The sequence below is a fragment of the Hyla sarda genome, chromosome 9 (assembly GCF_029499605.1).
Source record: "Hyla sarda isolate aHylSar1 chromosome 9, aHylSar1.hap1, whole genome shotgun sequence".
NCBI lineage: Eukaryota > Metazoa > Chordata > Amphibia > Anura > Hylidae > Hyla > Hyla sarda.
Window position 1 is genome coordinate 14,331,870 of NC_079197.1, and position 12,316 is coordinate 14,344,185.

At 39.6% G+C, this 12,316-nt stretch overlaps 2 protein-coding genes across 8 annotated transcripts in view; one reads left to right on the forward strand and one right to left on the reverse strand.

The window, feature by feature from the left end:
• Positions 1-12,316, forward strand: part of RALGPS1 (Ral GEF with PH domain and SH3 binding motif 1) — a 409,196-nt gene that overhangs the window by 176,125 nt on the left and 220,755 nt on the right. The gene's annotated exons all lie outside the window — the stretch shown is intronic.
• ANGPTL2 (angiopoietin like 2) overlaps positions 3,360-12,316 on the reverse strand; it is a 34,486-nt gene continuing 25,529 nt past the window's right edge. The window contains exons 3-5 of the mRNA XM_056538123.1: positions 6,649-6,842; positions 5,141-5,411; positions 3,360-4,567 (exon numbers count right to left, since the gene is read on the reverse strand). Coding sequence (XP_056394098.1) covers positions 4,368-4,567; positions 5,141-5,411; positions 6,649-6,842 — 665 coding nt within the window. The 3' untranslated portion in view covers positions 3,360-4,367. The remainder of the gene's footprint in view (positions 4,568-5,140; positions 5,412-6,648; positions 6,843-12,316) is intronic.

Below are 12,316 nucleotides of genomic sequence, written 5' to 3' on the forward strand. Positions count from 1 at the left end.
ACAGTGCTGAAAGCTGAGCTCTTTAAAGGGGTACTCTGCCCCTAGACATGTTATCCCCTATCATGCCCCCTTCACACAGCCGTAACGCCCCCTCCCATAGACTTGTCTTGAGGGGACATGCCGTCACATTACGCACAGAACGAGTTTGCTCTGTGCAGTGATGACAGCAGGGTGCTACAGCCGAGATCGCGGGGGTCCCCAGCGGCGGGACCCCTGCGATCAGACATCTTATCCCCTATTGGATAGGGGATAAGATGTCTAGGGGCGGAATACTCCTTTAAGTCAGTCAAGGCAGGGAGGTGTGGAGTAGGAAGGAGGCATGCATGCTGCGTCTCGGCACTGACCCTTGATCACCGAGAATGACCTAGATCTGACCGATTCCCTTTAAGGGTAGGGTCACACGGAATGGATCCGCGGCGTATTTTACAATTCTGCCACTACGAGCAGGCACACAGTGTTCCGCGATTCGCAGTGTACGTGCACAGTGTACTTGCACACATCGCAGCTGCTCTCGGCCTAGCCCGGGGAGCAGAGGGAGCGGCCGCAATGTCTGCGAGTACACTGCGCATGTGCGTGGCGACTCGCAGATCGCTGTGTGTCTGCTTGTAGCAGCTGATTGCCGCTGCAAGCAGGAAGGCATACACAGCAGGCACACTGTAGGGTCAGTCTTTCCGTGTGACCCTAACCTATGGCCTTGTTTAACTTGTACCTTCTACCCATGTACAGTAGAAACATACATTTTGTGCTAATATGAATATGAATAAATATTGTTAACCCCACATATGTGTCAGGGGAAAGTTGGGACATCAAATAATTATTAGATTGTTGGCCAGTTTCACCAAAATCGGCGATCTCTTACGTAGCGACTACCACTGAATACATGCATCTACTTATTAAAGTAGTTACCTTATCTGACTTCAGTATAAACCTGAGAAATATGTGCAGGATCAGGGGTTATCCAGGTTTTATTAACTTTTTACTATCATGCCTGTGATGCCAAGGTATGTCTTAAGTTATTTACCTGCCTTCCATGTGTGGGGTGGATCAACCCCTTTTTTGTGGTCCTCCCAGGTTCAGCATTTCTCCGGTCTGTGGATGACTGTTATTTTGAGCCTTTCCCAGGATTCTGTTTGACTTGAGACAACAGCTGACCACAGGGGGCTAGGCTTCTTCTTGTCTACGCTGAAAAGCCAGCCGCTTGATGACGTGTCCAGCTGTACGTTCCACCAAGCCATCAATAAAAGCATCCCCTGCTCAGATCACATGACAGTGGGGGACACATTGAACGGTGGTGCGGCAGAATGTGCAGCTAGACCACACATGTCATCAAGGAAGACCAGAAGAAGGCAGTCCCCCTGTGATAAGCTGTTATCTCGAGTGGAACAGGATCCTGGGAAAGGCTCGAGACAACAGTTATCCACAGACTGGAGGAATGCTGAACCTGGGGTGACCATGAAAATACAACAAATGGTTCGATCCACCCCACACACATGGAGTGCAGGTAAAGCATTTAAGACATAATTTGGCATCACAGGCACGATAGTGAAAAGTTAATAAAACATGGATAACCCCTTTAAGGATTGTATGTTGTGGAGAAGTTGTTGCCATATGCATAAGAACAAAGTCAGTAATGTTCCTGGAAAGAAGTTTGGAGCTTGTTGAAATTCAGTGCTAGTCCTTTTGTTTCCAAGGGAAATTGGCCACCATCAGAAATGTCTGGTAGCATCTTGGTTTTTACCCTCTCCCCTTTGCATGTATATAGGAAGGATGGGAGGAATGGCTGTCGGCTGAGTGTTTTGCTGACAACTATTGGAGATGTATGGTCTCTTTGAGAGATAACCATATGCCTTCCATAGCTGTATCAGAGACCATTGTCTTTAGTGACAAGCAAATACCGGTAGTTATAAATCAATGAGTTCTCTTCAGATGCATTCGAAATGAAATGGAATGGTTGATGGTAACTTCTGGCATACGGGGACATTGACCTCCTTACAGCAGAGAGAAAAACATCTAACACTAGATTGCACCACTTGTATGTGGGCTGTGGTGCTATTTCTGGGAAAAAAACATATCCAACCCTGACCAAGCCCTACATGTCCAGAAGGGGTAGATTTGCAGTGATGATTCTGTGCCACAAATCCAAAGCAGGTTACAAAACTGTACAAGTGGCAGTATAAAAAAAAAAAAATATCCACATGTAACAGAGAAAGTCTACAAGGAAAAGTCTGCATGCTGCGGATTTTCAGGTTAACAGCTTGTTCATTCTTTTGTGGAAGTGCCACAGATTTAACTCTTCAACTCCGGCCATGAATCTGCAGCAAAATCTGCTCTAACACATTTGGGGTTTAGGGTCAGTTCACATGTCCTTATTTTTGCTGCAGATCTGCTGCTGATTAGCTGCAAAAGATCTTGCTGCTCATAGACTTCAAAATCTGCTACAACAATTTTGCAACAAAAAATATGCATGTGTGAACGGACCCTTAGGGTTCATTCACATGAGCGGATTACCTGCGGATTTTCCGCAGCGTATTTGCTGAGGAAAATCTGCAACTGATTTTGCTACCTTTGACTTCAATCCGCAATAGAGGCAGATTTGCAGATTTTCCTTTGGACCCATTGAAATAGCAAAATCCGCTGCGGATTTCATGCAGCAAATATGTTGCGGAAAATCTGCAGGTAATCCGCCCGTGTGAACGTACCCTTACTTTGTAAACACTATTCAGCTTCATAGGGACAGGAATTCTAGTTTACTGGCACTTTCTCCAGTACCAGGTATTTAGTTATGTGAAATAGTTTACGCAAACATAACTATCTTGCAATTAAATGAAAATTCTAGTGGAAAAAAACTTGGGCGCTCTTTGGCTTTCCCATAGAGCTATAGAGGGGACGTGGCGGCCCTGTGGTGGAAGTTTTCTTCCACGAGACTTCTCTTTTCATTTCTTTACATGTATCCAGTTAAAGGTTGGATTCACACACATTAAAATCTAAAGAAAAATACAACTGTAAAATGTAAAAAAATAATTGCTCTATTTTTAATCTATGTGCTTTATTAAGTCTATGGAACAGCTTCTGTCTGTGCACACATTGTTTTATTGGAATTATAGTTGGAATTACATAATTTTTTTAAATTGTGTGTTATTAACTGTTTTTCTATAGACTTTCATAGAGATCAATCTTACAGCTATTTTTTATAGTTTACCGCTGTATTTTTCTTTAGATTTTATGTGTGAACCAAAATAGATGTGGTATCCATTATATATCAAAACTGTTCATGATTTACATGGGAACCAATCAATGTCCTCGGTTATGTGGTTTAAATTTTTTATTTTTTTTCATTGTATTTTCCTGAAGAATTTAGAATAAAATGATGCTGTTGAATTTAAACAAATTTATTTGAAAATACTTGTCTTTTATTAGAAAAAAAGTTTATTAATCTGAAGTTCTTCAGATACCATTAAATATGTAGATGGCACCCTTCATTTGCCTGCAAAGTTGGATACCGCAATTTAAGAGGTGAAGGTTAGAAACTAATATCAGAACAACAACTGGTCAGGTATCTGTAAAGAACTTGGTTTGGGGGTAATGTATGTTTATTTATTTTTGTTACTTCAAAAATATATATTTACATAGTTCTCTAAATACTGTACAGGTAGGTTGTTTGGTTATAGCAAAGTGTGTAGTTCCCTGATGAAGTATAGACGTTGTTGAGGTCACAAAATAGTTTACGTTGATACAGTACATTGTGAATCCATGAGTGGACTGAAATTATTGTGTGTCCTAAAAGCAATAGGAGTATGGGGGTAGATCCCAATGGTTAGGATAGAGACCCCCATTAGTGTAACCCTAACATGTGGTATATTACAGTATATCTTTTTTTGCTATAGTTGGTAATTTAAGATAAAGCAACATACTGAAAACAATATTAGCTTAGCATTCTACATTTGCTGCTACATACATTTCATTGGAGGCTTCTTCCTGTGTCAGAATAATCCAAAAAAGATAATAAGTTGTATCTCAGTACATAGTACTTTAAAATACCTTAAGTTGTGGTCTACATATGTAACATGTATAGCTATACTTTATTACATGTGTTTTCTAAGGACTGGTTTTGGTTTAGAGAATGGCAACAAAGTGTGTATGTGTTTGGTATGCCCAAAGGGTTTGGTAAGACTTGTGGATGCTCCTGGTGCAGAGAAAAACATCATAGCAATGGATAGATAGTTGTACGTCATCTTACAGTACTGGTGGACAGTTAGTCTACGTATCTGTCAGTGAGATCTCTGACACTTTCTGCAAGGGAAATGACTACAGTACAGAGTTTCCAAAAGCGGAAGAAGTCTTTGTTTTAAAATTGTGTGGCTCTGTCTTTAATGGAAAGTGTTTGGGTTGGGCCTGATCATCATAACAACCTTCTTTAAAGAGTATGAACCACCTCGGAACTCTGCCCAGTAAACTCCATCTTGATATCGGCTACGGTAATGTCCTCCCCTATACCAAACTCCATTGAGATTAGAGTGAGCACAGGCATTATACCACCATCCACCCTTTTGGTAGTGGGCACAATTTCCTGAAAAAGAACAAAAATAATAAATAAATTTTACGAATACATTTATGGTTTTACAAAGATAAAGTACAAGTTTTTTTCTAGACATTTAGTTTTGTTGATGTTTGCAGACTAAAATTGGTCATACAATTTCTATGGCTGTTGGCTGAATGCTCATTTGGCCAACATGGATTTCTTTATGTCCCACCCATAGCTATGTGGACTTAGTCCTGAGCTTTAATGGGCTCTTACTTGGGATAGAAGAATAAGCTGCTGCTAGGCATCCCTGGCAGTCCCAAAATGCCATCCCTTCATTCCATTGGCTTTGCTCTTATGTGCATCTTTATCCTCATGTAAATACTTCTAGATCACAGTGTAATGGCCATAGTTAGTGTGAATGCAACTATTTGAGTTTTTATTCTAGCACATTGTAGAATTAGTTGGATACTTTTAACAATAGTTATGTTTTCTAACTATTAACCTGTCTATATTTTGATGATGCAAAAAAAAAAAAAGAGTATTAAAAAAGAGGATTATTGGGGATATTATGTGGTTAGGAAGAAGAAAATAAAATATATAGCAACATAAGGTGTTTACCGGTATATACATCGTGGTCTCTATCCAAGGTAGTGAACTGCTTGCCGTTGTGCCATGTGAAGGAGTCTCCTGCATTGCCATTGTACCGTCCTAGTCTAAGCTTGTAAAATTCACTTTCTGGTTCCAGGCGGAAGCTGGCATACTCTGCAAAGACCTTCCGTCCTTGCCAGTCCTCCATGGTTACTAGTAGCTTGTAGTTAGCTTGGTTTGTTAGCCAGTAGATATTCTCCAATCCCAGCCAGTATTCACCATCAATATTACCAAATCCTTGCTGTGGGGAAAAATAAAAAAAATAGTCAGGATCTCCAGAAAGAACAAGCTACTCCAGGAAAAATAAAAAAACTTTTAGTCAAAACCAAGCTATGTCTTTCACATTCCTGTTGGTACCTGTTGGTGTCTGTTGGTACCTGTTGGTGTCTTTCACATTCCTGTTTTTTTTTTTTTGTTGCAATATTTATCTACACACAATTTTTGAATTATTTATGATCAGTTAGAAAATATCCACAAAAGTCCTTTAGGCCTTCTTTGGGGTGGAATACATTGGCACTTACTTGCCATTTGTGGCTAGATTTTGCCTAAACTTTATTCATCTTGGTGTTCAATTTGCATTATTGTCCCACTAAATCTGTATAAAAACCATAAATGAACAAATTGGGATGGCACTTCTCCCAAAGGATAACACAAACCAGAAGAGGCAAAAAAAAAAAGAAGAAAAATAGCGACTTTATTGAAAAGACACACAGACAATTAGTTTTGCCTCTACTAGACTCCCGTAGGTACAAGATACTGAAGCCTGACAAAGAGCCTAGCTCAAAACCCATTGCTTGTGCACCTTTTTTTTATAAACTAGTGATTTTTTCCCCCCACTTATTGGTTGTGCTGTCCTTTGATAGAAGTGCCATCTTGCGAGCCCAATTTTTGCATGTATGGTTATTGCTGTACCATGAACGGACTGAGGAGCACAGGGATTGGGGTGGATCGTGAGGCGGCTGTCCCTGTACCAGCAAGTCTACAGGCTATTTCAGGTGTTGCTCTCTCAGCGCAACATCATCTGGTAATTGTAATACATATAGTAACCAATTCAGTTGGGTGTGGTGTACACTAGGGGCTGCTTTTTGTTTTTTAAGTGCTAATAACTCTATTTACATTACAAAGCAACAATATGTACACAGTGGGGACCCTGCTCTACACAGTATGTCTTCAAAGCATAACAGACCGATCGCACCATGATTCAGCTGGGTCTCACAGACCTTGGTCTTGGCGGTAAAACTATTCAAAATTAACATGATCATTGCAGGTAGTTAAGTTGCTGTTGAGGTTTACCCTTTCCTTTATATAGCGACATGGCAGTAAACTCTACCCACTCTACTCTGCTTTTCCTTTATGCATTTATTTTTATTTTATACAATCAATTTCTGGTATTAGAAGACTAATGGATGTAGGAGTGGCGTAGAATATAAAGGGACACTTCAAAACAGCCAAAGCCCTTGATTTTGACCAATACTCACTTTGTACGTCTCCCAGTTTCTGAAGAAGTTGACTGATCCATCAACTCTTTTCTGGATGATGGTCCAGCCACCAGGGTCATGTCTCTGATCGCACCATACTTGCATTAATCTATTAGTGTTTTCTGGCTTCACCAAATAAATGCCACTTGTGTCATGCCCATCTTCCAGTGCTTGTAGACAGTCTCTCCATGGGCCTATAAGAAACAGAAAAAAAATTGTTCAATTGAAATCCATAAATACAAAGCTAAAATGTTTCTGTAATATAAGAAGTAACCAAAGAATTGTGTATTTCTTTCAGTTGCCAAAAAGATAAAAAAATAACAGCTTGGTTGTGTTGGCTTTCAAGTGTATTGTGAGAACCTCATATCTTATGTATTTGCAAAGGGTTGGATCTTGTTTGCAGAATAGAGATAAGATCTATATGAAAGGCCAAAATCGAATTGTCTTTGGAAAATTCACTGTATGTTTTTATAGGAGCGCAGATGTTCCCTGCAGTGATAGTTTCCTTCTTGTCATTCAGCAAAGTTTAAGGTGGACAAGATGCTCAGGAAAGTCTTTTCAAGTAGACTTTGTTTATGGAAGGGAAAAAAGTACAGACAATGGGGGAGGTTTATGCAGTAGAGCAGTTGCCCATAGCAACCAATCGGAAAACACTTCTTTTAAATTATTTATAATTTTTTTCAAAGGCTTCCAAAAAAACGAAGCGATCTGATTGGTTGCTATGGGCAACTTAGCAACTTTTCCTCTGCACAGGTTTTGATAAATCTGAGACAATGTCCAAGGATTTAGCTCCTGGTTCAATGTTTTACAGTGTGTGTCCAGCTGTGGAGGCACATTGTTCGGAAAGTACTGTCTAATTTATAGGAACATTTGATATGGTTACTTTTTTTCTGATCTGTCTATTTTCTGATTATATTGTTTTTTTACATTACTATTATGGGGACTCCCATCTTACCTGAGTAGTTTTTTCACAGCATTTAGTGATATGCTTTACAACAAGCCACATCAACATAGATGGCAATATAATGAAGCTGTCCCAATTCATGAATGAAAAGGTGCATACTTGGCCACCTTTACAGAGGTTGTTCTAGAGGGAGGGGTAAGCTGATCTGTGAGCACCAGCTATTGTGTGTACCACTGTTATCTATACACTGGTGTCATATATTGTGTGTACCTCTGTTATCTATATACTGGTGTCACCTTTCACTGTCCTCCTGTATGTGATGATAAGGAGAAGACTACTGGGTAATGATCTAATAGCTGTAATGGAAACTGCAAGATTTTAGAATTATTTTAAAATATACATAGTAAAATGGAAAATAAGAAAAAAACATTACCAAAAAGTCTTGGTAGGTATGGTTAACATAACATTTATACAGTTATTTAAACAATAGACCATTTTCTGACGACACTTTCCCTCTAATTAGTGTATTATGTAATGACACTTTCGTTTTTCTTTACTACCTGGCAAAGGACATTTATGGAAATTAACACTCAATGCCAGGACAATCCAGACAAAATGAACCACGGCGCAGGTATGGAACAAAGCGCCGAGAACATTTCAGACCACAGTTAATGTTCTTTCCACAGACCAGACTTCCTGGTTAGATTTATGTGTTCACATTCATGTCGATCCAGACCCTCCAGGATGATGAAATGACAGATACGCTGCAGATAATCAGGAAGATGTGTTTTATCACACATGTTAGGGAGATGTTTCCCTTAACTAATATTATATGCATTGAGCTTTGTCCAGGGGAAATGTCAAAAACCTGTCTGGAAAGGTGACAAAATCTATCTTGTTTTGCTAGCTATATAGCAACAGTTTTCCTCTTAGTGCGCCAAGTCTATGGCTTGAGTCCAAAGTAATATAAAATATAGTATTACAAAATGCATTGTTTAGTAACAATTTAATATTTATTTTTTTTAGAATTACCTCAGTGATGCTATAAACTGGCATGGCTTCAAAGGTTGTGGTGTGGAGGTTTTAATATATTAACGTTTTAGTCTAGACTTAAAACACCCCCCTTTATCCTTGGTTTGTCATAGATTAAAGGGGAACCAAGCGATTTACATTAATTATATTTTTTAAAATATATTACGGTACTTAAATACAAAGAAAAATGATTTCCATATGATCTCGGCAGATTAAATGTTTACAAGCAGGACTGCCCTTTTGGGCTCTTCATAAAGTCAGCATGGATGCTTGAAATGAGAAATTATACCGTATATTTTTCCAAAGGAACCTGACACTTCAGGAAACATCCAGATTTAATTAGAAACCACAATCTATGTAACAGACAATGTTCCTAAGGAAGACCAAGAGGGTTGATCCCCGAATTCCACATCTCGTAATTGTCACTGATTAATCGTCCCTACTGACGCAGAGAAACCTTCATAGCTTTATGGGTATTTGAGCAATGGAGCTGTGCACCACTTATACAACATTTTTCATGCAAGAACTTTCCGGTGTCTTCTGAAAATCTCATAAAATCAGCCTCATAGGGGTGCTCTGGTGGAAAACTATTTTTTTTTTCTATATCAACTGGCTCCAGAAAGTGAAATAGATTTGTAAATTACTTCTATTAAAAAATCTTAATCCTTCCATTACTTATCATCTGCTGTATGCTCCAGAGGAAGTTGTGTAGTTCTTTCCGTCTGACCACAGTGCTCTCTGCTGACACCTCTGTCCATGTTAGGAACCATCCAGAGTAGGAGCAAATCCCCATCGCAAACCGCTGGACAGTTCCTGACATGGACAGAGGTGTCAGCAGAGAGCACTGTGGTCAGACTGGAGAGAACTACACAACTTCCTTGGAGCATACAGCAGATGATAAGTACTGGAAGGATTAAGATTTTTTACAACAATTTACAAATCTGTTTAACTTTCTGGCAACAGTCGATATGAAAAAAATAGCTTTCAACCGGAGTACCCTTTTAAGTTGGCCATACATTTCATATACCTGTCGGGCAAACATTAATGAGGAAAAGGGAGATAGTCACTGCCAGACACCCCTTTCATCGGTTTATCTGAGGCCATCAGACATCTGCCTTTGGAGAAGAGTTGAGAGGACCCCATACACGAGATGGTCATCTCATCTTGACATATTTAGCAAGTTTGGGTGATTTTAGAGCATATGGCCATCTTATAGCTAGTTCCACACTCGTGTTGTATAGGAACATTTCTGAGCTTGTTTTATAGTTGTCCCACTGCAAAATGTCTAAAGGTGCCCAAACACATTAATGAAATGTCGACCAAACATGCCAATAATGTGTAGAGCGCTTCCAAACTCTAATCTGACAGATGTCGGGCAGAGCAGTGTTGGACATGTTGAATTACATTTCTCCTTTTATTCTCAAAAAGAGAGAAGCTGCCGACAAAGAAGTCTGTCAGTGCTTTTCCCTTCTCTCTCTTCCCTGAGAACACATGAGGATTAGACCTAGTGGAACGTTTTGGAATTTATAGCTGTTGGCCAGCAAAGAAACATAGAATGTGTCGGCAGATAACAACCATTTGGCCCATCTAGTCTGTCCAATAATCTGAATCCTATCAATAGTCCCTGGCCCTATCTTATATGAAGGATAGCCTTATGTCTATCCCATGCATGTTTAAACTCCTTCACTTTATTTTCAGCGACCACTTCTGCAGGAAGGCTATTCTATGCATCCACTACTCTCTCAGTAAAGTAATACTTCCTGATATTACTGCAGAAACCTTTGGTCCTCTAATTTAAAAGTATGTCCTTGCGGTAGTTTTTCTTCTTTTAAAAATGCTCTCCTCCTTTACAGTGTTGATTCCCTTTATATATTTCTTTCTTCCAAGCTATTGGAACAACCAATGGTGATCAAAACTAATAACGTCAGATATATTTTTTATACTGTTAGCTTGATCCACATAAGACCCACAGTAGTATAATAAAGGTTGGTCCTAATAGCTGCATGGACCTGTGGGCAGTCTGTTTGGTTCCCCAGCAACAAGTCACAAATAGTCTTCCCTAGAAGCAGCACTCCTGGTGCACAATATCTCTGTAATATGGCATCTGATGAAAAACCACTCTTAGGCTAAGTTTCCACTTGGGTTTTTTTCTTGCAGTTTTTGAGCCAAAGTCAGAAGTGGATCCATAAGGTAGGAGAAGTGTGAGTTCTTCCTTTATATGTCTTATTCCTTTTGAATACACTTCTGGCTTTGGCTCAAAAACTGCAGTGGCAGTTTTCCAAAAAATGCCAGAGCAAAAACCAAGTGGAAACTTAGCCTTAATATATATAATTGTTTTTGTAAAATATATGAATGCTAATACATATAGAGATACTATAGGGTTCCATAGAGGGCAAACACCCCTGTACATTGACTACCTGAAGCAATTGGGGAAATACAGTAGAAGAGGTCTATGGTTGGAATTGGTTGTTTTTGTCCCATTCTACTTTTGGTTTTCTGTACAAGGGTGGAAGCATCCAAGTACCAAACCTCTTTTGCATTTTGAAGTGTAGGATATTGGAATGTCCCGTTGCTTTCTAAAACCTGCAGTTACTGAACCTTTTGGACATTAATATGTGATATATGAGGCTATTAACAAGCATTAAGACTCAACATCCCAGTGAGCTCCTCATGACAAGGTCAAGACCATTCGGAGAGTCTCACATCCTGTTTACTGTAGATAAAAAGAGGTTATGGAAAAAAATAGAATATGCAAGAAATAGTTCAACATCTAAAGACTATTTCTGGTCTAGAAACCTATTTGTTGACGTATAAATGAAATCACTTTGTTCTGAATTTGAGTTTGTGACACTGTTCTTGTTAGTAATTCAGCTCTGTAAATGCACAAATATCTCAAACAAACAGTCTGTGTGCTGGGGATGTGAGGTCATATTTTGGTTACAGATGCAGGAATGTAAACTCTTAGCAAGTTTCTTTGTCATGAAGATATTTTAGTTAATGACCAGCAGTAGGTTGTGAAGTGCCAGGAGGGTATTTAATCCCTTAAGGTCCAAGCCCATTTTCACCTTAAAGGGGTACTCCAATGGGCAACATTCGGAACATTTAGTTCCAAACGCTATGTGCATGCTGCAGGGGTTGGCCACTCCCCCTCGTGCCATCAGACCACGCCCCTCATTGAGAGTCTATGGGAGGGGGCGTGGTGACTGTCACGCCCCCTCCCATAGACTTGCATTGAGGGGGTGTGGCCTGACATCACGAGAGGGCTTGGCCGACCCCCGCAGCGTGTGCACAGCTTTCGGAACTAAATGTTCTGAACGCTGGCCAGTGGAGTACCTCTTTAAGGGCCAGAGCGTTTTTTTTGGCAAATCTGACCACTGTCACTTTAAGCATTAAAGGGGTACTCTGGTGGAAAACTTTTTTTTTTTGTTTTTTAAATGAACTTTTGCCAGAAAGTTAAACAGATTTGTAAATTACTTCTATTAAAAAATCTTAACCCTTCCAGTACTTATTAGCTGCTGAATACTACAGATGAAATTCTTTTCTTTTTTGAACACAGAGCTCTCTGTTGACATTACGAGCACAGTGCTCTCTGCTAACATCTCTGTCCATTTTAGGAACTGTCCAGAGCAGCATATGTTTGCTATGGGGATTTTCTCCTACTCTGGACAGTTCTTAAAATGGACATATATATCAGCAGAGAGCACTGTGCTCGTGATGTCAGCAGAGAGCACT